This window comes from Euwallacea similis, chromosome 26, assembly GCF_039881205.1.
Source record: "Euwallacea similis isolate ESF13 chromosome 26, ESF131.1, whole genome shotgun sequence".
In the NCBI taxonomy this organism is placed as follows: domain Eukaryota; kingdom Metazoa; phylum Arthropoda; class Insecta; order Coleoptera; family Curculionidae; genus Euwallacea; species Euwallacea similis.
The window spans coordinates 1677010-1702383 of NC_089634.1; the positions used below are offsets into that span (position 1 = coordinate 1677010).

At 36.6% G+C, this 25374-nt stretch overlaps 6 protein-coding genes across 10 annotated transcripts in view; 4 read left to right on the forward strand and 2 right to left on the reverse strand.

The window, feature by feature from the left end:
- Positions 1-81: 81 nt before the first annotated feature.
- Positions 82-1141, reverse strand: LOC136417021 (cuticle protein 19.8-like). 2 transcript variants are annotated; one of them, XM_066402508.1, is made up of 3 exons: positions 969-1141; positions 546-916; positions 82-491 (listed from the first exon to the last, which is right to left on the reverse strand). In XM_066402508.1, the coding sequence occupies exons 1-3, from the start codon at positions 1021-1023 to the stop codon at positions 177-179; spliced, it is 741 nt and encodes a 246-aa protein (XP_066258605.1). In that variant the 5' UTR covers positions 1024-1141; the 3' UTR covers positions 82-176. The 2 variants fall into 2 exon arrangements, with proteins under 2 accessions (XP_066258605.1, XP_066258604.1); XM_066402507.1 differs by having other exon boundaries at positions 82-494.
- Positions 1142-3198: 2057 nt separating this feature from the next.
- On the forward strand, positions 3199-6578 carry LOC136417020 (sodium/potassium-transporting ATPase subunit beta-2-like). Of its 2 annotated transcripts, none has more exons than XM_066402505.1 (6): positions 3199-3482; positions 4727-4984; positions 5040-5187; positions 5244-5382; positions 5443-5617; positions 5714-6578. In XM_066402505.1, exons 1-6 carry the CDS (start codon positions 3293-3295, stop codon positions 5815-5817), a joined length of 1014 nt encoding a protein of 337 aa, XP_066258602.1. In that variant the 5' UTR covers positions 3199-3292; the 3' UTR covers positions 5818-6578. The 2 variants fall into 2 exon arrangements, with proteins under 2 accessions (XP_066258602.1, XP_066258603.1); XM_066402506.1 differs by lacking the exon at positions 3199-3482 and adding an exon at positions 4453-4669 and having other exon boundaries at positions 5714-6575.
- A 271-nt stretch (positions 6579-6849) lies between these two features.
- Positions 6850-11823, forward strand: LOC136416966 (sodium/potassium-transporting ATPase subunit beta-2-like). The gene is made up of 7 exons (XM_066402408.1): positions 6850-7078; positions 8568-8708; positions 8761-8880; positions 9465-9649; positions 9706-9807; positions 10006-10174; positions 10228-11823. The coding sequence occupies exons 1-7, from the start codon at positions 6949-6951 to the stop codon at positions 10329-10331; spliced, it is 951 nt and encodes a 316-aa protein (XP_066258505.1). The 5' UTR covers positions 6850-6948; the 3' UTR covers positions 10332-11823.
- Positions 11824-12210: 387 nt separating this feature from the next.
- LOC136416964 (telomeric repeat-binding factor 2-interacting protein 1-like) lies at positions 12211-13977 on the reverse strand. Of its 2 annotated transcripts, XM_066402407.1 has the most exons (3): positions 13777-13977; positions 13365-13716; positions 12211-12994 (listed from the first exon to the last, which is right to left on the reverse strand). In XM_066402407.1, exons 2-3 carry the CDS (start codon positions 13709-13711, stop codon positions 12301-12303), a joined length of 1041 nt encoding a protein of 346 aa, XP_066258504.1. In that variant the 5' UTR covers positions 13712-13716; positions 13777-13977; the 3' UTR covers positions 12211-12300. The 2 variants fall into 2 exon arrangements, with proteins under 2 accessions (XP_066258504.1, XP_066258503.1); XM_066402406.1 differs by lacking the exon at positions 13777-13977 and having other exon boundaries at positions 13365-13753.
- A 464-nt stretch (positions 13978-14441) lies between these two features.
- Positions 14442-16549, forward strand: Vsp37A (Vacuolar protein sorting 37A). Its single transcript, XM_066402451.1, has 6 exons — positions 14442-14635; positions 14696-14885; positions 15615-15726; positions 15784-16038; positions 16088-16239; positions 16292-16549. Exons 1-6 carry the CDS (start codon positions 14565-14567, stop codon positions 16481-16483), a joined length of 972 nt encoding a protein of 323 aa, XP_066258548.1. The 5' UTR covers positions 14442-14564; the 3' UTR covers positions 16484-16549.
- Positions 16550-17845: 1296 nt separating this feature from the next.
- The window catches only part of sif (still life), a 35828-nt gene continuing 28299 nt past the window's right edge, over positions 17846-25374 (forward strand). Inside the window, exons 1-15 of one of the 2 annotated variants that reach the window (XM_066402570.1) lie at positions 17846-18154; positions 18533-18733; positions 18972-19033; positions 19098-19282; positions 19340-19458; positions 19526-19856; positions 20020-20180; positions 20242-20519; positions 20590-20817; positions 21674-21878; positions 22038-22194; positions 22259-22315; positions 22372-22534; positions 22614-22832; positions 24228-24372. In XM_066402570.1, coding sequence (XP_066258667.1) covers positions 18689-18733; positions 18972-19033; positions 19098-19282; positions 19340-19458; positions 19526-19856; positions 20020-20180; positions 20242-20519; positions 20590-20817; positions 21674-21878; positions 22038-22194; positions 22259-22315; positions 22372-22534; positions 22614-22832; positions 24228-24372 — 2355 coding nt within the window. In that variant the 5' untranslated portion in view covers positions 17846-18154; positions 18533-18688. The remainder of the gene's footprint in view (positions 18155-18532; positions 18734-18971; positions 19034-19097; positions 19283-19339; positions 19459-19525; positions 19857-20019; positions 20181-20241; positions 20520-20589; positions 20818-21673; positions 21879-22037; positions 22195-22258; positions 22316-22371; positions 22535-22613; positions 22833-24227; positions 24373-25374) is intronic. The other variant, XM_066402571.1, reaches the window with a different exon arrangement.

Sequence of the window (25374 nt, forward strand, 5' to 3'; positions counted from 1 at the left end):
CCAAGTTATGCAACCACCCATACACTTACGCAGTTGGTGAAACAACTTAAATTTTCAAATTTTTAATAAAAGTTGTTATCATTTCTAATTAAAAAACTTTAATTAAGCAAGGATTATTGACAGAAAATTGATCTTAACACTAAATAGGTACATATAACTCAGTCTTCACAATCAAATCACTCTTTGGCGGGGGCCTTATTGGCCACCTGCTGTCTTGCAGCAACCACTTCAGGTAGTTCCTTTTTTATTTCAGGTGCCTCAGCTGCAATTGGAGTCGGTGATGATATTAAGGGTGCTCCTATAAAAGCCTCAGGAATAGCATAAGCTGTGACAATTGGCTGAGGCTGAATGGTGTAGAGCCTTCCGTAATTAATGGCGAAAGAGTACCCGAAATAAGGAACTGATGAACGCACCACTGGGTTTGTGGTCGTGATGATGGCTGGATGAGCATGGATTACAGATTTAGATTCCACAGCAGCAGATTCAGAAGCCTTCTACCAAATATAAATTCTAGAGATATAAATTAGGAATTATGTTATTAGTACCTTAGCAGCTTCTTCTGCAAGCTTAAAAGCCTCTAAATGGCGAGTCCTTGCCTCGATTACTTCAGGAGTGTCTTGAATGGGTTGTGGGGCTGCTATCGGGGCAGCTTGAGGAGCTGTGGGTAAATTAGTGGCAGACGCACGAAACCCATTCAATGCGTCTGACCTGTAGTGGACACTCTGAAGCTTTCCCTCAGGGTCCACATAGGAGTACGACCCCACAGTTTGACCATCGATGGAGCGAACTTCGTTTTTAGTAGACAAACCGTTAGCATAACCATATGCATATTGGCCAAGGGAGTCTTGGGAATGGTACTGGCTGGATTGCTGCAGGAGTGACGGTAAGGGCTGTCCTAGAGCCACCGGGGTAATATCTACACAAAACGTTTAAATAGGATTATGTAGAAAATCGGTAGGGGTGCTTACCACTGCCAGCTCTGACCAGGACTAAGAAGGCGGAAGCCACTAAGAATGATTTCATGATGAAGCTGGGCTAGCGCTGCTGTCAATATTTGATCAGTATTCGCAAAACTGTGCGACATTACCATTGACGGGCCTATTTATAGGTCGCCACGCCCAAGAAGGGTCGTTTTAAATCTAAACTGGCTTTGCCAAAATAAACAATAAGGCAGATAAAAGATCATCCAGTTTTTCCTTATACATTGTCGTCACGGAATCAATTTTGTTTCTGTGGTTACATGTGATGGTTTAGTATGAGGGCAACATTTTTTAAAGTCACCCCAATATTACAAGTGCAATTTAACAAATGCTCAGTCATTATTTCGACTAAAGGTGTGTGAGGTGGATTTTCAATAATTATTCTCAAGGGGTTTGTCAGAGAGGAATTGGAGTTTGATGTTGTCAGTACTCTGAACCACGCATTATCGAATTATGTACCTGTTTTCAGTAATGTGGGAACTAATATTTCAAGTCGCATGTCTTCAATTTTTTTAACGGCAAGGACGGCAAATGCCTACAAGAACCGCGATGGAGTTGCAGACGCAGGGCTTGGGGCAAGGTTTCTGGTTCATGTCCGTCCATTTGCCTTGGCGTTTTACGAGAAAAATAACCTATGCAAACGCAAAAAAATTAATTATTCAAGAATAAAAATTATTCATTTGAAACCTCAGAATGGTTCTTAATGAACTTGTTTCACATGCCCTTTATCAACCATAATAGTAGTCATTATTTCTTGAACAAAGCCTGTCTGGCAAGGGGAATGGAGCCGTTAATTTTTTTCAATAATACCATCAGTAGGTTCATTGAAGATTTAAGCTAATTCAAAAACCCAGTTTTATTCACTATATTACCCTTATTCTTGAGGGTTGGAAACTGGATATTTCTGGTTCGCTCTTGTCGAAGGTGGGGCTTTAGTTAGATGAAGGGTTTTGGTGTTCGTCGCGCAAATCGATCGCCGCGTATAAATTTTCCAAATTTTCGCGGACAAATTTCAAATTAATTTTTGATAGTTTACTAAAGTAGGGACATATCAGTCTTACATAGTTTAGCAAAAAATCATCATTGGATTACCAAAATAGCCAGTTTGAGAGCAATTTATAATAGAAATACTGATGCGCGGAATCCGTTAGGAAAATCGCTCTATAAACAGCAGGTTAGTGTGGATTAAAAGGTTGCTATAGTGCAGGGGTAAATATCCAATTTTGAGAAAATTTTAAAATTGATTTAAAAAAAAATAAATTTGACTTAAACGTTTGTAATTAATTTATGTACAGTTTCTTCAGTAAATATTATATCAAAAGGAAAATTTAATTAGAAACCTCTAAAGATGAGTTTCAGGTATACAAAGAGATTTCAAAAAGGTATATGTTAGTGACATTAAAAACGATTGGTAAACTGTCCTTTATGAAAAATAAAATACCTATTGATCCATTAGATTATCACGGGAGTGCGATGAAATACATAGGATGCGGTTTTTTTTTTAAATAAAAATTCACACATTTATAATTTAAGACTGTCTCAATTTCTTTATTGGTCAATGAGCAACTGTTACTAAAAATCCACATAATATTAGAGGGTGTGAGCACTTTGGTGTGGCTGCGCCATCATAATCAATAATGATGATTTTCAAGCCAATCCCAGAAATTTAGAGATAACAAAGAAACCTGTTAATATATTCTGATCTCGAATAACTTTTGTTAAATCAACGGCAAGCTTACTTCTTAACGGTTCGATTTTTTTGAAATTGCATACTTAAATGAAATAAAATCTTTAAAGAAAGGCAACCCCTGTATGATTTCTTGACATTAAGGTGGATAAAATTACTTCAACATATTTTAGATTAAATCCAATAAGAGCAATATTCTGAAGACATTAACTATATATGTCTTAAAGGCCATAAATTTGTGACTAAAACATTCACACTTAATTGAGTGTACTCATACAAATTACAGGATCGGCTTTAGCAATAGGGCAGAAGAAAAATACACAGATTACTTCATCGAAAAATAAAATCAAAAGCACTAAAAACATGATATTTTATCCTTAAAAGTGCTTTTTAAGTTTTTTTGTACCTTGCATTAAGGTAGAAAAAGCTCTCTATTTGCATCCCGAGGTCTTGCCCTGGCAAGGCCGAACCATTATTCACACACAGAAAATTGTTAATATCCGGCCTTTAGCCACCTACTGCTTTATGCCTAACGTTCCTATGCCAGTCTAGTTTTTTTTCTTCTCAAAACAGTGTCCCAGCTTAAACCTCCAAAAACTGAGAAGGTGCTTGGAGTCCCGCTAAGATGGTGCAATCACCCACCAAGAAACAGCAATCCCAAGCTAGGAGGACAAAACATGACGAAATCTTAGAAGAACAAGGGGTATTTCTCGCCAGCTATGGACATAGTCAGCGATCCACATGGGATAAGTTCAAGCTGTTTCTGTGGAACCCCCAAAAGCATGCTGTGATGGGCAGGACCGGATCTAGCTGGTGTAAGTTCCTTATCGATTTTATTGATTTATTTGGCAATTTTTGGCAGTCAGTTTATCTGAGGCTCATTATCCTTGATAGGTTAAACGGTGAAATAATTCTATGACGCATCCGCTGATGGGTCTTTAAAGATTAAGGGTCATTACGTTAACAGTCAGTGGCAGAAATTACCGGTTCAGGTTTGCCCATTTAGGAATGAATAGTATACTAGATTAAATATGATTAAGATGACTTTAGTATAATGATGCGTGGGCATATTGAGAAATGGGTATGAAAAAAAGGGCAAACATTCAGTATAAATACTATGTTTTTCAATCTTGGTAAGAATTATTTAATTTTCTACTAACAAACACGCAAAATGAATCATGTAGCAGTTGTTGTGTAGGCAGTTTTAGAGCCTCCAAAAGTCAACTAAAAATGATTCTAAATTCTTCCATTTGTATAAATATTAAATTATCTTTTTTTAATTTTGCATAAGAAAAAATAAAACGGGACATTTCCTCTACCTACTGAATGTATTCCTTCGTAACATACAGCAGGCCTAAATCTACAAGTTTTAATAATACAAACAATCGAACTCGTATTATGCAGGTGATGACTAATATTCCACTGAGACTGAACATCAAATTTTCCTTGCCAAAAACCTTTAAGTTTTTAACTAATTTTTGACTACTTGATCAGATCAGAATTTCATTATAAATCATGCTTTTGAAATTAAACTCAATTCTCATCGAAGAACTAAACGATTTTCCCATGCAATCTCATGAAACGCACTAAATCTAATTAGAGAACGAATTTGCCTCCCACTGTATTTGTCATGGGCTTAATGGGTTCACGGTTTGCTGACCCATACCTTGCCCAGTTCCCAGTGTTACTACCTTGTCTAACATTCTAAAGGTGAACAAAGACAGACGCCCCTTCTTGCGTTGGTACCAATGTGTTTGGTGGTACTGCGACTGACGGTTATAGTGACCGTGGTACCGTCTTTCCCATACCTGTGCTTTCGTAATTAAAAGAATGGCCAAAGCGCTAAGCTAACCTTAGTTTTGGGTGTAGTTTATAAGTGTATATGTAGTATATTCGGGTAAAATGACCGGGCAACAAAGCTATTCAAAGACTGATTACTACAGAAACAAAATCTATGATCCACGTACGAAGAAGTTCTTCAATCGAACGCCTGATAGATGCGGTTTGTTTGCATGATTATAAGATTATAATATCCTCCAATGATTCTGGTATTTCACAGCCAAAATCGGCCTCTTCTACTTAATCTTCTACGGAATGCTAGCAGCCTTGGTTGCAATCTGTATGTGGGTCTTCCTGCAAACACTAAATCCCCGAATTCCAAAGTGGCAGTTGGAAAGTTCCATTATTGGAACCAACCCTGGACTGGGTTTCAGGCCCATGCCCACCGACAATCTCGAAAGCACCCTAATCTGGTTCCAGGGTTCTAACAAAACCAACTTCCAGCCATGGGTGGATAATTTAAATAAATTTTTAGACGGTAATAATTAAAGAATTTAGGTGCCTTTGTTGTGGTCCTAATGCTACCTTTAAAGGTTACTACACCCCGAGCAAAATCGCTAAGGGCAGTGGTCAAATTAAAACTTGCTCTCATAGAGACTTCCCTCATGGAGATGAGGTTTGTGAAGTGGATGTTAGAGACTGGGATAAGTGTAATAAAGATCAATTTTTTGATTATCACCGGTTAGTTCATTGACTTAAGAGTAACATTTAAATAGTGAGAAAAATGTTTATTGTAGGAGCTCACCCTGTATATTTCTGAAGCTCAACCGGATCTATGGATGGAGACCGGACTACTACATTCACGACAATGAACTTCCAGCAGATATGCCCAAACAGCTCAAAAACCACATAAAAAGCATTAATAATACTAGAGATGTAATAAAAAATCATGAATTTTGATTAATAAGAGGAAATTAAAGTTTAAACGTTTTTCAGAGGCAAAATATTTGGATCTCCTGTGAAGGAGAATCGCCTGCCGACCGGGAATATATTGGAAGTGTTTCGTATTATCCGAAGAAATTTCAAGGGTTTCCAGGGTATTATTTCCCTTATCTTAATGGGGAAGGTTACTTGAGCCCTTTGGTGGCTGTAAGATTCGAGCGGCCAGTGCGTAAGTAATGAGTTTTTTATTCACCATTCTATCAAGAAAAGTTATGCAGATTTTTAAATATACTTATGTTTCCTTACATACATTTTTAAATTACAGCTGGTATAGTTATAAACGTCGAATGTAGGGCCTGGGCCAAAAACATCAAATACAACCGCAACGATCGTATCGGATCTGTCCACTTCGAACTGCTCATAGACTAATTTTTCATAATGTCATTGAGTATAAATGTATCATTAAAACACACTTTGTCCTCCCAATTCCCAGGTTACCTACCACACAGGTATAGTAGTGGATTTCTGAGCAAGAAAAAGGATAACAAGTCTTGAAATTGCCATTATATGAAGTGTTGAATTTTGCATTTCTTAAGGAGCAAATTATTAATAATGTACAGAAACGATGATATAAAGTCTACCTAGATATTGTCTGAAACTAACTTAACATTAAATACATTAACGGTACATTAATAATTTGACCCTATAATGAACGTAGTTGCTTAAGGCGCGTTCTTATTAGCCAACTTCATTGAACAATATCATTAAATTTATCCAAACTGAATATGTAAACTCAATCTAGAATTCATTCATTTAATACAATTACTCTTTGGTATCAATAGCATAGATTCAATGATATTGCTCAATGAAGTTCACTAATAAAAACCCAGTGTTCGCTAGTTTGTTAGTAAAAGATACGAGTGTGTAGGCTCAAATTTTAATAGTAGTCGTTATTAGTCAATAATGATAGGCATTTACCTTTCTTATAGTTGCCATCCTCAGGGCTGATTATTATTGAGCGTATTAAAAGCCCGTATTAAAATCTATATTAACAAACAAGTAGTTTTGGTGTGCGAAACAAGAATCGATTGCGTGTTCAGTTCGTTGCATATTGACAATATTTACTTCCAATTTCTGGAATACGGAGATGGAGATGTGACAAAAAAAGGACTTGATGCATTATGAATGTAGAGCTGGATTTCTTATAATTCTTTGTATTATGTATTTGTAACTTATATCAATGAATTTTGAATAAACATAGGCAGATTTGCTAGACTTTTCAGTTTTTTTGTTCAAACGTAAAGAACATTTCCCGCAATTTCCAAAGGACCAAAAGTTCAAATGTATAAAAATCAATTCAATTAAAATAGATAATCAATCAATAAATCCGATTGGGGCGAACATGAAATCAGCACCAGATGTCAGTGTAACAAATACGGTCCAGTTACGTCGCCGCCGTCGCGACGTCGTTCCTCACAATATTCAGCGCGCAACTCGAAGGGTTCTTCGGCGATTTCCACCCCTTCGTGCAGGACCAGTCGGCAGGCCAGTGCAGGAATAATGGCGGACAAGAAACCGGAAGGACAGTTCTACACCCGACCGCCAAAACTTGGAAAATGGGAGTCCCTGCGTATATTCTTGTGGAATTCCGAGACGAAGCAATTTCTGGGCCGCACCGGGGGCAGTTGGGGTAAGTACCCCATACATATCTTAGCCCTAATCATCACGTAACCTTTGACCTTTCAAACTGGAGTCCAAGAAATCTCTATACATTCACAAAGGGGTTTGAGCCCCGCTGAGGATTCTCATTTTAAATGTTTTCGGATTGAATTTGAGTAGTTATATAACTTTCAGAATTGCCCTAATCGGGGATGGACGGTTCATATATGGGATGAAGCAATATGAAATGTCAAAGATTTCGAAATGAAATTGGGATTGTTATGGGTTTTGGACGAGTTTAATGAGGGAGATGGCGCCGCCGCGACGCCTCTGGGGGACGACGCCCGATTGTATGCAGGTCGATTGTGTTTCCGGTAAAAACGTCGTAATGCCGAAAATCTCGCTTTTGGGGCAATTACAAGTAGTTACGTAAATGTGTATGATTATGACAGACATGGGTACTTCATCGTGCATCCCGAAATTGGGGAGTTTCCTATGTCAAAAAGGCCCTTCAAAGATTGTTGGAATTTGTTGGAAATGTTGGAAAATGATTCATCTTGAAAATAGAAAACAAAATCTACTGCTAGATTGTCTTAAAAAACTGTGTAATTTACCATATATAAACACCACACTGTGTAGGTACGTATCTTCTGCACCTCTCTCCACTTCGCAGGTATTTTAAGTCGAATTGGGGAATTGGAAAGTGAGTTTAAGCTAAGAATGTTAAATTTTGAAAATGCTACAACACACAAATAATTTCCCTTAAATTATTTGTCTAAAAAACGCCCAAACGATCAAATTTTCCTTCCACCTCAAAAAATTCTCAGCTAAAAACTAAAAATTCAAAGTGCATTAGCTGCTCAGCCTGAAACTGCGTAGGTTATTCATGTCTTAATGCAAAATCACAAAAATAAACTGAATCTCAGTGCATTTGTCGGTCACAGGCCGTCTGAAAATGATAGAAAGAGGTAAGTGATTATAAATAGATGTGCAATCAAATCTCTTCAATCAATTCTATGACAGTTTCAAAACCAAAACGCCCCTGTCTCCAGTGCTATGTACTCAACACAAGCATTAATTAAACTTCTGATACTGTTCATCCATCAATCGAGCTCCATTAACTAACGCGCTCTAATTGGATTGATGTCGGACAGCGAAATGCCAACATTTTTCCAATACAGTTGTTATTTGGTGGATATAATAGTTAATAAATCGTCTTTTAATTTGTTTAAGATCTAAAGGCCTTTTAGAGGTGTTCGAATCACAAAAAGTTAAAACCAAAAAAGTCGAACGTGCCCCCCATTACTTATAGGAGTATCAAACGCGGGAATGGTAACTGGGTCAGTGTCGGGGGTTGGGGGGTGTTGCCGCAGATAAATACGTCGTAAGAGGCTGGAAGGGGCGCAGAGGGCGGCCGATCAATACGCCACTGACGATCGGTGCCGGCGGCGGCGTTTTTGAATTTCCGCCTCTTATTTCCTCTGTATCCATTCCGCGATTACAATGTGGCAAATTTACAGTGAAAATCCTGCTCTTCTATGTCATCTTCTACGCCGTACTCACCGGCTTCTTCGCGCTCATGCTGGTGGTCTTTTTCCAGACTTTGGACTATCATACACCCAAATGGCAGCTGGACAGGTCAATCATAGGTAGCAATCCTGGTAAGTTTATCCATATTTTCCAGAAGGTTTCTTATAATTTTTTCCATTACAGGTCTCGGCTTCCGACCTATGCCTTCAGAAAAAAACATAGATAGTACTTTGATTTGGTACAAGCACAATGATAAGGGCAACGTACAGAACTGGCAAAGAGAGCTGGACGCGTTCTTATTTAGTAAGTCTTTTTCCAATTTTTCCATTTTTCGAGTGTCTTATGAGGATTAGTGGACTTGTTGGCAAAGTATTATTGATATTTCCGTAAACAATATTTGAGAGTTTAAGTATATAGGAATAGAAAGAGGAAAGTGCATTTAAATACTTTTGCAGTGTATGAATATCAGAAATACAAGAAAATTGAAACATGAGTGATTTCTGATACATATATTGCTATAAGAGCGTATGTATTATAATTGCATTAATTTAATACAAAAAATCGTTAACAGTTTAATATTTTCTTGATAATATGGCGATTGAAATTTTATCGTCCATCGTTTCCAATTTTTTAGATAACGTCCTGTATGACCCTAATTCATTTAATAATTTCTCAATTTGTACTGAATACTTTAAACTAACACACTATAAAAAATCAATGGCATAGCTGGCCTTTTCCAAAAGGAAATTTAACATCAAGTTCATAAATACTAGTTTAGAACCCCACTTTAATAATTTTAAATTTTTAAACAATTTGTTTTGGAGAAATGCTCTTAATCCTTTCCCAATAACTTTCTAAACTTTGTTTAATGTATCTGAACATTTTAGGGTACAATAAGAGCAACAATCCACAGGCTGACAAACTAGAAGAGTGCCGTAATTTCCAGCCACCTGCTCCAGGAAAAGTATGCAACGTGAAAATTGACCAACTGTGGCACCCGTGTATCAAATCTGCCGGGTACAACTACGAATCAGGCGAAGGAGGGCCTTGCATTTTCCTTAAACTTAACAGGGTAAGTCTGCTTCCAATCGTCAATTACAACTCCACAAAATGCAACTTTTCTTGTAGATCTTCAATTGGGTCCCTGAATATTTCAATTCTTCTACGGTGGATGACCAGATGAGCGCTGCTCTTCGTAAGGAGATTGCTGACGCTCAAAATAAGAATCAGGTTTGTTACCCTCATTTACGGTCAATTATTAATGTGACGACGAACTTACCAGGTAGTTAATATTCATGGAAATGTTGAATTGAGGTCATGATGGCCGTTTTCTTGCATTCCATGGAAATTGCTCTCCTATTAAAGATACTTTAACAATTTAGCGCTTAATCAGCATATTAACAACTCATAGGTGAAATTGTGTTATAGCATCATATAGTGTGGGTAACTTGTGAAGGAGAGAATGTGGCAGACATAGAGCATATAGGCCCGATTAGGTACATTCCGCAAAAAGGATTCCCCTCCCAGTACTTCCCTTATGCAAATCAACAAGGATATCTTAGCCCTCTAGTAGCGGTTCACTTTGAGAAGCCTAAACGTGAGTTATCTCTTTATGATTAAAATTCTTTTATTGAATTTAATATCTTTTAGGTGGGGTGCTCATCAACATCGAGTGCAAAGCTTGGGCTAGAAATATCATCCATGACAGAGTGGACCGTAGAGGTTCCGTCCATTTCGAACTCATGGTGGATTAAGTTATCTAATTAATTACAGAAATCATCAACAATCGGCTGATTCGTTTTCTCGAAATTGATTCAGGCGATTGTTGGACATAACATCTCCGATTGCTTAAACAATATCCTGTTGTTTGTTGATAGCAAAATTGTTGTAGACGGACCTATCCTCTGAAAGGGGGGAAAGATCCACGACGTAGAAATTCTCAATTCAAGAGTTGACGATTTTAATGATAATTAATGCCTAAAAACTACGCTACTTTAGGTGGGTCATTTTAGCGTGTGAATCCCGTACTAACGATGATAATTAAATTCCGTTTTGTTTCAATTGTGTCATGAAGCTTGCAGTGTTTCATGCTAATAATGAGCGTTTGGATTCGTGTTGTAAATAGTTATATTTGATTAATTTGACCTAATAAAACTAGTAATCAATAATCCAGCTACAACATAAATTCATCACATACTACAAAAATATATAGAACCCAAGCTGTATGTAGATTAGCTATTACCTCTACACACACCTTGGTATCGGCTATATGAGGAGTTCTTATTCTGAAGAACGTATAAAATTTTAACAATGTTGTTATTACTAGAATAAACTCTAAGTGTTAATGGTTCTTCAAAGAATTTAGCATACTTTTATTATTAGAGTGTAAGGGATTATGAACCGAAGCCACCGTAGGACTGATTTCTTTGATACTCTGATGGGGTGTGATTTGCATATCACGACTGTCATCACTCTGATCATCTTTCAAATGTTAAAAGCGCACAAACACCACACTTCTGTTTTTGGACGAAACCAATGATTGAAAAGCTATATGTCCCACACACGCGTGATCGCTATATCCCAAATAGTGTTCATAATAATTGTAAATTGGACTTTTTGAAGCAAGTCGCATGACAAATAAACCCCATTAATAAATTACTGTTTAAGTTAATAATTAACATATAAGTTTATTAATAATTAAACACACATGAGTATTCATTTTTAGCAATACTTATAGATATACGTTGCTTTTAGATGTAAAAAATATTTATGTAATTATTGTGGTTTATATGATTGTCAGTTTGCTGTGATGTTACCTTAATCCTGCATCACTCGAGATTATACTATAACACTCACCTAAAATAAGAAATATACGAAAAAATAAAATTTTAATCAGACGTGTTGTATTTTGACCAATCAGCAATATGGAAACTAAAATTCAAACACGAAAGGATTTGCTGGTACTTAAGTAAGTTAACAATAATTTCTAGTAAAGTAAGTTTCCTTATTATGGTGTTGAGCATTGCTGTTTATTTTAGATATATACAACTTTTGCATACTTGGCACCATACTCTCAAAATACTCATCGAGTCCTGGGTAGTTGTTAAGCTTATCTCAGCCTTACAATAATTGAAGCTTTCATTATTTCTTAAAAAGGTCGATTGCGAGGAAATAAACCATGTGCAATAGTTATTGTAGGCACAGAATAATGTTCATCTTAATTAGGAATAAAATAATTAGTTACCATGTTGATTTTTTATGCTTTAACTGATGAAGTGGTCATTTCCCTGTGTCCCTATATGATATGATGCTCAGGGTAATAAACCGATGAGCATCAATTGGAAGGGTAAATCCGATTTTTTGAAAGATGTCTGAAATCCATGTGTACCTAAAATCTACAATTTGCTTTTATCTATATACGTTATTTTCTGGCCAATTGTATGGAGAGTTACCTTCACCAAATTAACAAGAATAATTTTCACGTATTTTGCATTCAAAAGTAATTTTTCTATGGGAGCAAGGTGCATATATTCCTGGAGGTCAATTCTTTGAGTTTAACAAAAGCAAAAAGATCCTACGAAGTTGAATGGATAATGTGGTTGGGGATAAGTAAGAGAGATGATAGTTTTAGAAACTATTTAAACAATATATATTTACACAAAAATAAGACAAAAAAGCTACAGATTACAAGTTAATAAAGCATAAATATCATTCAACACTGTATTAGGCAATGTCACTGTCTGAGCAATTCAAATCTAAAGAATAAAAGTCCTTGGGAATAGTGTCAACTTTTTTTTGCCTCGACCTGGCACCCTTTCTCTTGCTAGCAATTTCCTGTGTTCTGTCACGTGAGAGCCAATAAGTTGAAGAGTTTCCTACACGTACAGTATTAATCCCAGGAAGGGAATCCGTATTTATTGAGTCAGGAATGCCTTGATCAGGTTCCAGATACACCTGTATCTGATCGTTCAGATTGTCATTACTTCCACTTCTTACAGGTCTGACATCATCGTCAACATTGCTTTCTTCATGTTCGGTTTTTACTTGCACTGCAGCATCATTAACAACGTCTTTAAAAATATCAGCCTGCACCAGCTCTGAAGCATGACTATTTGATTCATAATTTTTTTCAGTATTGACATGTACTCCAACATGGCAAGTTTGATCAGACTCTTTTCTTTTTTTTTCAGCTTTTCCTAATTTCTTTAAGGATTTTTCTTTCCAAATGTTTGGAGTAGATGATTTTAAAACTTTTCCACTTGGTTGAACTGTTTTCAATTCCTCTCCTTTGGTTAAGCCAAAAACAATATCAGGTTCATGTATATCATGATAAATATGTCTCCTATGATGAACAGTTGATGTTGGCCTGTCAGGTACATTCTGAGGAACTTCATCATTATCGTGGCTCATAAAAGAGCTAAAGAAATCAACATAATCAGTTTCTTCCTTCATGTAATTCTTAATCTAATGTTAATTTTTTATTTTAATACCAACATACTATTTGCATTTTGTTTAAAATTAATATCATCATTATGAAATGCCCTTATAATACAAATTATCAGAATTAGATTTTTTGTCTAATTGTGACTGGTTGTTTCATGTTATAATTGTTACTGTTTTAGTGTTTTAAATTAAATAACAGGGCTACCTCTAAATAACTAATTTAATGTTGTTTGGACTTGTTTTAAGACTTTTTAGTTTTTATTTTGATTTTTAATGTCGAAGTGGTTTGTAATAGTGTAACCATTAAACTTGAACAAATAAATAATATTATTAGTCACACTTACTTGTTTTGGTTGACATCAGCCCCTTGCCTGGATGATGCAGAATCAAGAGACTGGTATGTTGTAATGGATTTTTTTTTTAATATCTCCAGTGGGAGCATGAGTTTTACAGAATTTATTTCTTCTACTGTCAACTCATAAAGAGGTTGCTTAATATGCCTTAATATATATTTCAAGAATCTGTTTTTCATGCTTTGCCATGACCGCGGCTTACAGACCTGGTCCTTTTCCATCTGCTTCCACACTCTGTCTCCTTTATATATCTCCTGATATTGACCATCCAGAATATAACGTAAAATTTCTTTGTCTTCTTTGATTGAGTATGCCCAGGACGATGCTGTTTTGTTCATATTGGCTATGATCGGAATTCTGGAATAAATACTTGAATAGTAAAAAAAGCATTGTAAGTACTTACAAAGTGAGAACTTTAGTGTAGAAGAAAAAGAAAACTTGCTGAAAAGTTTTTTTTTTGTGAAAAAGCAAAAACTTGAAAAAATCACATTGCTTTTATTGAGTCCCCTGAACAACTAGATATACTTATTTAAGGAAATGATAAAATTGTGATATTTGCATATTAATTATTGTAAAATTCGATGGTACTGACGGCTGAGTGAATTTTTGTTATTATTTTTTTTGTACTGACTTGGCGGCAAAAGCCAGTTCTTGACACAAGTAGCAAATAAATGTCATACGTAGGACCTCACGACAGCCTTGATTTTTCACAGTCATCGATACTGAAAATGTGGCAATGCTGTAGTTGTTACAGAAGGCCATTTTCTAGTATACATTTCCATTATTGTCAATTTATTGTCTACCCTATGTTCAGATACCAGACAGCGAGGGCTATCTATTTTATTTTTTCACCACATTACTGTATATTGAAGGTCTTAACAATATATATTTTACAGCTTGTTAATTGGTAATAGCACTAGAAATCTTTGAGTTCAACTAGTTTCTATCTTCTTCTTGACAGTGAGTGAATTAATGATGTAACTACCAAGGTCATAACATAACCAAAAAAGCATAAAAATAAACATTTTATCTTCCACTTTCTTATTTTTATTGTACATTTTAATGAAACGCGTCAGGAAACATACTTAAACCATCGTAGAAACCAAAAATCAATTTTATTAAAAATTTCAAGTGAGCACCATTCGCATCCGTTATTAATCACTATTAACAGATCGGCAGTCGCAATTGACAATGCTTCCTAGATTTCTGTCCGATACAGACAGAAAACAGCAAATTACAACTTTAAAGATATTCAACGACAAGTACGTATTAAAGCCTTAAAGTTAAAGACACCATAGTTCACATTCTTCTTTGATTTTCAGCGTAACAGAAATCACCAAAAATACTGACTATGAAATATCCTTTGAATCTGGAAAGAACAACTTAGTTTTACGAGTAACTTTAGGCTCTGATTTTCCAAATGAAAAGCCACTACTGACCATAAGTCCTTTGGTAGCTCATCCATGGGTAAATGAGAGTGGTGTCATTACTAATGCACCAGGATTGTTAAGTGTAAGCCTGACCCTCTAATTTTCATAGATTCATGTTGAAGTAGTGCCTTGATATTGATTGAATTCTTGGGTTCTATGGAAACTAACTTAACCAAAAAGATATTAGAACATTAATAATTTAGCTCTTTAAATACCTGGTACTTGTTTTGCTGCCCAATATCAGTTAATGTTCATATACAGGGTAAAAAAATGATATCTAAATATTGATTTGTGTGTGTCAAACTGTAATTTGTTCATTACTTAGAAGTTTGTTTCTGCAAACATTTGTTTCTAAATTTTTTGGTGTGTTTGGTGCCCAGAAAACCAGTTGCATAGAATTTAGTGTTATTATAGTTCTTATTCATCCTTTTCTCAACTGATAGCTAAGTAAGTATGAGAATGTTATAAAAAATTCAGGTTAATGGGAAATAATGATGTGTCTCATGGAATCAACAGACTATTTATTTATTTATGTAATTATTAATATTAACTTATAATTAATCTAGAGACTAAAAAAAATTAAATTTATTTCATCATAGCTTTATTAACCACACTCTATGTAGATTTCAAAATCTTATGCACTTATTTCCCATTAAGTCCCATATTTTCATTAAAATTTTTCTTCAATCTCCATGAGGTTTGAGTTATAAAAACCTGAAACTCCTGGTACATACTACAGTTATAACTTCTATTTTATTTTTTGTATGTTTTATACCCAGTTAGCATAACAAGCTTTTTTTTTTAATTATAGTTTACTCCACATTCCGATTTGGGACGCGTTGTCCAAGCTATTATCAGAGAATTTCAGCGAAATCCTCCCAAGCCAACTATCACATCAAGACATTCAAGTGTGTCAATTCAAGGTGTAATATAAACAGCAAACAGCCTCCTTTATCATGATCAAAAGTCTTTTATTGCAGATGGGGACAATAAACAAAAAAGTTATAGTTCTTTCTCAAATATCGATTATTCACCTCATCATGTCACTATTTCGGACACCACAGTATTGTCTTCCAGTCTTAAATTCCCTGAATTAAATTTACTTTCACTTGAGGAGCTTAGATTTATAGATGAATGTGTAGATCGGCAGGCCGAATTCATCGATGAATTGGGGACTATAAGGGAGCAAAGAAGATATTTGGAAGAATTAGAGTTACAACTAAAGGACATTGCTGGTAAGAGTCACATTTGGGAGTTGAAGCCTATATAAACAAGGAGTTTTAGAGGAGAATTTATGTAAAGAACAGCAGCTTAACCAAGCAAAGGATGCGGTAAACCAACGTATAGAAGAGGCGGTTAAATTAACATTCGAAAATGAACGCTTATATTCAGTTTACCTAAATTTGTCAGAGAAGTATTTGCCAAGGAATATTCAGGTTGATTTCTTTTGACTTTGTTTACGCCGAATCGCAATTTGGGTGATTTTAGGAAGAATTGAGTAAAGCGGCAAAGAGAGCAGAGGAAGAAGGGGAAAAAATGGTTGAATCATTCCTGCAAGGAGATTTAGATGTGGATAAATTTTTAAATTTGTTTATAAAGTCCAAGTCCCTGTATCAGCTGAGGAAAACTAAGGAAGAAAAACTTGCCCACCAGCTTGATCGTTTTGAGAAGGAGTATTGACTGATCATGTAGTACATTATAGATGTAAATTATGTAATTTTTACTGTCATAGTATAAGGTTGATTAAAGTTTCAGCAAAGTTACACGTATTTATTTCACACTATCCTGGGTAGATGTTTATCCTATTTTGATTTAGTGCTGAACTGATGGAACGAACATTATAGTACCTGGTTCTTCCCTGTTCCAATTCTATTATATTATTCTATCGTATCAAGTTCAACATTTTTGTCCTAAGGCGGTCATAGAGGGCACTAATTTTAATCTGAAAATTCATCACCTACTGTTTTCATGGACGGATCAGTCGATTCAAGATATTGATCTCTTGATATTATTTGGAAATGCTTTAGTTACGATTTCGCTTACTCAAGTGGAGATTTCGCATGTTTCGCTTTCTGTCAAGAACCTATACCAGGATGTAATAATTGTTTACGTCACAAGTCTCATGACTGACTTATTATAGTACAAGGTATTTTGAGTGCCGAGGCTGAAAAATGTCAAGAAGTAAAGAATTACTGTATTGATATCTAATAGAGGTATATTGTATATTGTCTAATTTCGCTTAATTTATAAAAAATTGGTAGTTTAAGTCATAACAAGTAGTATTTCTTGAAAATATGGCGAACGAAATTTTTCACTCTAAGCCAGTCAAACGCAATTAGATATCCATCGAAACCTGCCAGTATTAAATACAATTGTTGTTTACCTTATAAATATTTGACTATTTACATGCAAAAAAATAAATGTTACAATCTTCTAAATTATTTTTAGGTCAAAAACTGTCCACTATGGTCACATTAAGAGAAAAACGTTTAATTTTAAAGTAAGGGAGTAGCTCCGGAAAGAACTGAATTTATCTGCCGCAATCAGCACAAAGTAAACAGATCTACCCGGACAGTATAAAATGAATAACTATTTTAGAATCAAGTGTTTTTTTACTTTAGTCTGTAGTTGAGGTGCAAAAAGTTACATCAAATTTTCATTAAAGCGAAGGTTTTCTAGGAAAGAGGTGCCGTAATGTAGCGGCCGCTATAAAATGTCGTTGTCCATGCATTTTAGATTCATGCAGATTTTTAGGTAGCGGTAGACCAGATCATGATTGACGTAGGAAAGTTTAATTGACATCATATTACGACCGCTAGGAAACCGTACCTTTACGTATGTTAAGTAGCTAAATATACTAAGATTTTGATACAGAACAATCTTTCAATTGCACCAACGCTAATGGGCGGACAAAGGACAAAAACTGTGTCACACTCCCCAAATTCTATTGAGCCACACCTCATGTATTTTTTAGATGCATCCGTCGGGAGCAGGAGTCTAGGCGGGCGCATGCGCCTCCCGCCTTCTTCGGTGGCTGCCAAGCGCCGAAAATCGAATCAAGGGCTGGCGTCCAAACGGCATACTCGAGGTCGATAACGTTAATTTTCTTTTGATGATTTTAATTTCCAACTTCATTTATCAGTTAATTTGCTTGGAAGATGCTTTCGTGTGATAGCTAGGCCGCTATTCGGCGCGTAAATCGTTTAGGGACACCGTCGTGTAACTGTAGCGCGATTGGGAGTTGATCGTCTAGCCGTGTAGTGCAGTATACTCTAGGTCATATTTAGAATGGGAGCCAAAGGAAGTGTCGAAGCGGCGAAAATCAATGCACAAAATTGGAACGATCTTGAGGTAGCCTCATTATTTCCCTTTTATTTGCATGTATGTAATTTCCTAATGGTGTCAAGCGAAAGGCGTGTTGATAGAACATTTTTGTGCAAACAAACCGTGTTATATTAGACATAGTATTGATCTTGGGCGTATAGATAGTAGTAGTGGCAAACGTTGGTGCTGAGGTAAGGCAACTTTTCTAGACACAAACGAGTTTTCCATTCTTAAAATATTAAATAATTCCTTTCCCTCATCTGCTTAATTGCGATCTGCGATTGCACCTCATTTTGTTTTCATACACACATACACACACACACACACACACATATTCGTTAATAAGTGTGTCATGTAGCATGGAGTTAATACCAGAAGTACAGGGGAGATTCATAATTGTTGTAGCACAAGCATCAAAAGCAATTTCTGATCCATCATCAACGATCACAGTCGCTTAACAGAAACGTGCGCCAATGGGGTAGCAGTAGAAGTGCGGACTTCGGTGGGAGCGATATGTGGTGACATCAACGGTGCCAGTGCCCAGCGGGAACGTTGCAGGGGATGGGCAATAAGTTGAGCTGCTCCTGCGCACCCCTCATTAGAAAGGCAAGTCAAAAGCTCCATACAGACTTAAACATATCACCCCACAACAAACCCAACTCCGAAGAAAACACTAATCCTGGGTGTTATTGCCCCATACAAATCAGTATTTCATTCGGCGTTGGGTTCGTTGTATGCCGAATTTCTCAGGTCTGGCCAAGCTTTACTTGTACATTTTATTGTTCACTCATACTTCTTCATTATTATATTCTTCGAAATAGTATCTTCAATAAATAAATTCTAGGCTTATCGGTACGATGATTCACCGTGGCAGACGTCCAGACGTCGAGATGGGCATCTTCTTCGGTAAGATTGGACATTGCATTTTGGGAAATATTACAGACTTCATTATTTATGCATTGCTGCGCAGACTCTGGGCGGAAGTCTTCCACGTGTCATCCGGAGGTGGCGGGCAATTCAAATGGCAACAAGTTAGCGAGGACTTGGTGCCAGTCAATATTACCTGTATCCAGGATTCGCCGGAGTGCGTCTTTCACATTACGGCCTACAATTCCCAAGTAGATAAAATTTTGGACGTTCGATTAGTTCAGCCAGGTATTGCGTCCAAGCTTTTGCAAATTCAGACTGAACTTTCCATAATTTTTACAACAGGGACACGAATAGGCCAAGCTTCAGAATGTTTCGTTTATTGGAAAGACCCCATGACGAACGACACTTGGGGCTTAAATTTCACTTCTCCGATCGACGCGAAACAGTTTCGCGAGTGCTGTGTGAGTATAACCATCGTAGGCCTTGCACACCGAAGTCCATTGAACTTAGTGCGATGACGTTTTCCAGTCCCCGTCGTTCAAGTTTTCCCGCAAAGCTTCTTCTTCCTACTCCCTCAAGTTGGACCCCCCTGGAAAACAGAAATTCAAGCAAAAGAGGAAACCGTTGAGCACGCCCGCTTCGCCATCCAGAGGCTCCAGGGAGCCACAGTGTACCTGTATGACCGCGGAACAGTATGCCAGGTTGAGAGCCCAAGATCCACGGTATAGAGGATCGTCGACTTTGCCCAGGTCGACTAGAGTTCCGGACACCGAAGGAAAGATCGAGAAGATCACGGCTGCTACTTCATCAACAAGTTTGTATGACAATATTGGAGCTACGCAAACGGCATCTTTACCGGGTAATTTTGACATAATCACTATAAGGCGCCTGGCCTCGTGTGCGTAGGGCGTACCTGAGTTTAAATTTTCAATGATAGTTAACTAATTGAGCTTTTTTCACAACATCCTTGATATGAAATTCTATCTCGAATGGAGATTTGATCGGGGATTTGATCTATTCAGGACTAAAAACGGCGCAAAGGGAAGGCAGCCAAACGAAACAAACTCGCGACAGAGGTATTCAGCCCCAAGCAGATACTAGTACCATGACTACGAACAGCTCAACTACTCCCAAGACTGTGACTGCATCCGTAGGCACCGAGAGCAATAGTGTTGAAACACAGGTGCTATTTTATGGCCGACACTTCAGGGCAATTTTTGACGATCTATGTCTGTCTTGCACAGGCCAACCAGATGGAGTCTCAGTCTCAAACGTCTGACCAACAACAACAATCTGAAGGTACTCAGGCTGGAGAGCCCTTGTCCGTAGCCAGCAAATCGGCCGGCGCATCCACCAAAGGTTCTCTAAAGGATCACCATGTGCTCAGTAGCACTAAATCCGTAGATTACTCAGAAATGGAGATGAATCGTGACCCGGAATTCCGAGGACATCTGCATAATAATGTTAGCAATAATATTCAAACCAGACGAAGCAAATCGAAGAGTTCAGAGGATATGAATAGGTAAGTCAATAATAAGTAAGATGTAGGAACGATTCAATGATTAGACCAACCGTTTCTTATATCTTTTTAGGGAAAATGGAATGAGTTTGGATAGTAATATCCTGAAACGAATGCTCAAGCCGATGACGAGTCAAGAGAGCCCAGTTACGTCACCGGAAATGAGCAGGAAACGGTATCATTACTACAACCATAATCAGGGTAGGCATTTGAACAATAATATACGACATTTGGAACCAGAGGCAGCTAATATAAATGCTAGGAATCAGTTGGGAACCAATTCCAGATTTTCTGGCTCACGGTAAATTAGTTCAATTAATTTTGCTTATGTGACATTAATTAACAAAATTTATTAAATTGACTTAGTGGATGAGCGAAGTCAGTTGAATCCATTATACAGGGTGTTATTTAAGCAGATTCTTTCAGTGATTTTAACACGAAAAGTTTACATAAACATAGGTCTGACAATATTTCGTTCTTAAGATACAGGGTGTCAAACTTTTTTTAAGTTATGTCAAAGTCAAATTTGTTTGGTAAATTGTTTTTCTTTCCACGGCACTCTTACTTTTTGATACTTTCAAACATTGCAGTAATAAGTATCGTTATGCATTTTATGTTTATTTGTTTGATCGAAAACAGCTAATCCAAGCGAAAAAAATCAAAAGATGACTTAGTGATATGGAAAAAATAACGCGTACACCCCAGTTTTTGATAATTTGATAGTTAAATTTTTTTTATTATGTTGTCCTAAAGTGTTGCAATAAAGCGATTTCTATTTTCTTTTCTCAGAAACTAAGCAAGATGCGAAAAAAATTCGAGAATAAAAAAATTGTATTTTTAGTTGCTTAATGCGAAAAAAATATAAAAGTTAAAAAATAGTCAGTAGTGCATAGATAACATACGTACGTAACACTGTTAAATTTGAACAAAACTGATTAAAAGATTATTAAGATTTTTACGAAAAAACGATTTTTAAAAAAAGTTTGATACCCTCTATCTTGAAAACGAAGCATTGCCGGACCTATGTTTATATGAACTTTTTGTTTTACAATCATTCGAAGAATCATCTTTTGAAGTTTGACCATGTGTCCCCATAACACCCTGTATGTAATCTATTACTGCACATGCAATCAGTCTATTATTGTCGTTTATTGCAGATCATCTCACGAAATTGGACGAGGTTATCCAGGTAGGGGCCTTTACTTAGAACTAGAACGAGGGTCAGCCGGAGACTTTTCACCTCCTTCAGACAACGTCATCTTCGATAACCAGTGCTACGCGACCACTCCGAGTTCTAGCAATGGTAACTCGGACATGGAGCAAGCTTCCCAACATTATGGCAGACGTCGTCTCCATCGCCAAGTAAGTTCTCATTATTCAAGTGCAAGTCTATTTCTGAAATCAAGGAAAACGCAGTATTTTTCGTTTGGTACTGATTTTTTACAGTTTCGCTTTGTCAATTAATATTTTTTCTTAATTCTGATAATAAATCTCAATGATGATTATTTTTCTCTTATGAAGAATTCCAGTATTAATTCCACGCCTGGATCGCCAACAAGTAGACTGCTTCTAGAATATGAAATGCACCTTCGCAACACTTTAGCCAAAGGCATGGACGCTGAAAGTTACAGTTTGCACACTTTCGAGGCCTTGCTTACCCAAAGCATGGAAAATTTAGGTAAGTCCATTAAGGTCTATTTAAGTATGCCTGTTTTTACTAAAATGTTACCGGTTTTCGACAGAATTTGCTGAGAGTCTTCCAGGCTCGAACCAAAGAAGTCCATATCACATGCGAAAGAGTAAGGCTGTGATTCTAGTAGTGTCAACTGTAATTTGTAATGATTATTTTTTCCAGGGCCGGCTTCAAGTGCTTCCATGAAATCCACTACCCTTCCATTCAATCAACGCTTAGGGTTAAGGGAGCGCGAGAGAGACGGATATTACAGCGATCGGAATGAGCTGTCCAGAGAACGGGAAAAGGAAAGGGAACGTGGATACTTGAGCGATCACAATTCTGGGTAAGTGATTGATTTTCTTGTTAAGTAGGTACCATAAAAACCTGTGATTTTGTTTGGAGTAACAATTTTGTTTTACTAGGTCGAGATGCGCTTCCTGCATAGGAGAGTCTAGTCGCGCCCAATGGTTCCGACATTCAGATGGTTGGAGATCAGGTAGTTCCGCTTTCAGCTCAGCGCAAGGGGGCAGCTCAACGGGACACAGGAGGGCCCCTTGGGATTCTCTGCCGTCGCTCCGACAAGAGAGCAGCATGAACGACAGCGGATATAAAAGTAATCCTGGGGATAGTTTTGAACAAAGGTAAGATATGCCGTAGGTGCCAAGGGGGTAATTATGCTCGTAAATCAACGATACTTTTTATTGGCCATATTACTGTATGGCCAGTGAAATATTATATAAATCGCATCTAATGCAGGTGACTCTCCTGTAATTATACAGCTTCAGTGGCGAATCTAGAAGCGGATCCAGGGGCAAGTATTCTTGGAGCAGATTTTTTTGGGAAGCTTCTAAGGCTATTAACGGAAAAATCAAGGACAAGCTTGATTTCATTATTCGATTTTGAGATTTGGCTCAAATTCTACATAATACCTATATCTTTATTATTTCTTATTTCTTTACATTCGGCCACGCAAGGACATCATGGATTATTTTGATAGGAGTGCTCCACATCTTTTGTGAGCCCGCCACTGTACAGTTCCCTATCAAACTATACAGGATGTTATTTAAGTATGTGGCCAAATTTCAAGGGGTGATTCTTTGAGTGATTTTAAGACGAAAAGTTTACATAAACATACGTTCGGTAATATTTAGTTTTCAAGATATAAGGTGACAAACTTTTTTTTAATCGTTACATGTTAAAAAAAACTCCTAAATAACAAGAAGACGCAAACTAATATAGCGATGAAACATGTTGAAAGTGTTTAATGTAATACTAGGAATCCTTTAAACTAGAAATTGCTCGTCTCTTTTTGCTAGCGGCGTACACAAGGGTAACGTCGGAAATGTAAGAAAAACGCTTTATTAAAACTATACTTAAACAAATAGTACGTATTTTTTTAGTATAAAAACATTTAATATAAGTAACATAAAACTTATAATAGTTGCTATAAATGTCCTCTGTCAATTTCATTACCTCGTATTAATATCGATTGCTGAATATGTTGCTGAAATATTCATGACGTATATCTTATCTGATTACATGAATCCCGTATCTGTTGATTTAATTCTTTTTCAGTGTTGACCGGAACTTTATAAACTAAGGACCTTACAAGCCCTTAAAGGAAAAAATCTAATGGATTTAAATCCGGTGATCTGGGTGGCCATGACTGTATTTAACGCAAAAAAATATAAAAATTAAAAAAGTTAGTGGCACATAAATAACAATAATAACTATAAATAGTACTGCCAAATTTCAACAAAAGCAGCTAAAGGGTTATTAAGATATTTACGAAAAAAAAAACGATGTTTTAAGAAAAGTTTGGTATCCTGTATCTTGAATATGAAGCATTACTGGACCAATGTTTAAATACATTTTTCATCTTAGAATCACCTAATTCGTCACCCCTTGAAGTTTGGCCACGTACTTAAATAACACCCTGTATAGCCGAAGAAAAAGTTTGAAAAGAATCCAAGCTTGATGTTTAATTTTAATATGTCTAAGATACGGTACCTACATAATCATTTATTTTTATTTAGATTTGTCCCCAGGGGTATTTTTGATCGGCAAGACAGTCTCAGATCAGACTACATGAGCGATCGGGAGTCCTGCCGTTATGGCATCGTTCAACAAGCGTCCGTGGAGAGTGCCGATTCGAGATTGTGCTATTTGACTTCTTCCGAGGTAAGTCTGGAACATTTTGATTTATAAATAGTGGGAAATACTGTGTGTTGTGTAGCTATCGGCAAGATAATATAAGCATTTCTTATCTTTAAAGAAGGTAAATATTTTCGTCTAGCAATCAAAGACTTTATTTTTAACTTTACAAACATTCTTCCCGTTAGTTTTTACAATGAACATCTTAATAATTCTTAATGGGTTGTTGTGAGCTGAGAGACGAGTAGTGTAGCTCAAAATGTATGCGACACATGAATTTATTCACTAGGCTGATCTTAATATCCACAAAAATGGTTGTTGCTTAAATTATATCTAGTCGAGAACTTCACATGAGGTACATTAAAGAGCCAATTAGTTGTTTCACTAATTCTCTCTCATTACTACCGCTTTCATAGGGCAATTCACTTCACACCTATCGTTCCAATTAGTTTATGACCGACCTTTTCGTGTTATACCACCAAAAACTTCTCGCCTCCAATTACCTCGAGGACCAGATGAAGTAGCTATTGACCGTTTTAAACCTGCTGTCTTTTAAAAGGAACAAATCACACAAATTTTTTCACTTTGTCTTCGATCACGATTATGTGCCGAAGGATCCAGTACATCTGCTCATGAATCAACAGCGTCTCTAAACAAGAAAAATGAATCTTCATTTATTGAACATAATTTTCCACTGGATTGTCAGATGTCGGAAGAATTTACATCTCTTGTGGAAGATCAGAGAATGTCACAGCTCGATCCAAAACTATTCAGCTTCTTTTATGCCTTCAGCGATCATTTCATGTCGCAACTATGTCTTCGGATTTCATTAGTCCATACTTTCTCAACTCTGATAACCATCGCAGTCATTTTATACTTTTTACCACCTTAACGAATTTATATCCAAAGAATAAGGGTAACTTCTGCTGGCAATGTCGGCGATATTGACTTTTGATAGTATCCAATTCCATTGTGAACTATTGATTAATTCAAGAATTTCACTCGTTTTATGGGGTTGAAATTGACTCA

Bases quoted from the DNA above. Each gene is read 5' to 3' on its own strand.
- LOC136416964 (XM_066402407.1), bottom strand. From the start codon at position 13,711: ATGAACAAAACAGCATCGTCCTGGGCATACTCAATCAAAGAAGACAAA. The intron at 12,995-13,364 runs GTAAGTGTGACT...TGATTTCTTTAG, and splicing joins GCTGATGTCAACCAAAACAA to CTCTTTTATGAGCCACGATA.
- LOC136416966 (XM_066402408.1), top strand. From the start codon at position 6,949: ATGGCGGACAAGAAACCGGAAGGACAGTTCTACACCCGACCGCCAAAA. The intron at 8,709-8,760 runs GTAAGTTTATCC...TTTCCATTACAG, and splicing joins AATCATAGGTAGCAATCCTG to GTCTCGGCTTCCGACCTATG. The intron at 9,808-10,005 runs GTTTGTTACCCT...ATTGTGTTATAG, and splicing joins ACGCTCAAAATAAGAATCAG to CATCATATAGTGTGGGTAAC.
- Vsp37A (XM_066402451.1), top strand. From the start codon at position 14,565: ATGCTTCCTAGATTTCTGTCCGATACAGACAGAAAACAGCAAATTACA. The intron at 14,636-14,695 runs GTACGTATTAAA...TTTGATTTTCAG, and splicing joins TTAAAGATATTCAACGACAA to CGTAACAGAAATCACCAAAA. The intron at 15,727-15,783 runs GTGTAATATAAA...CTTTTATTGCAG, and splicing joins TTCAAGTGTGTCAATTCAAG to ATGGGGACAATAAACAAAAA.
- LOC136417020 (XM_066402505.1), top strand. From the start codon at position 3,293: ATGGTGCAATCACCCACCAAGAAACAGCAATCCCAAGCTAGGAGGACA. The intron at 5,188-5,243 runs GTTAGTTCATTG...TGTTTATTGTAG, and splicing joins CAATTTTTTGATTATCACCG to GAGCTCACCCTGTATATTTC. The intron at 5,618-5,713 runs GTAAGTAATGAG...TTTAAATTACAG, and splicing joins AAGATTCGAGCGGCCAGTGC to CTGGTATAGTTATAAACGTC.
- LOC136417021 (XM_066402507.1), bottom strand. From the start codon at position 1,023: ATGAAATCATTCTTAGTGGCTTCCGCCTTCTTAGTCCTGGTCAGAGCT. The intron at 917-968 runs GTAAGCACCCCT...CGTTTTGTGTAG, and splicing joins CCTGGTCAGAGCTGGCAGTG to ATATTACCCCGGTGGCTCTA. The intron at 495-545 runs GTACTAATAACA...TATATTTGGTAG, and splicing joins TTGCAGAAGAAGCTGCTAAG to AAGGCTTCTGAATCTGCTGC.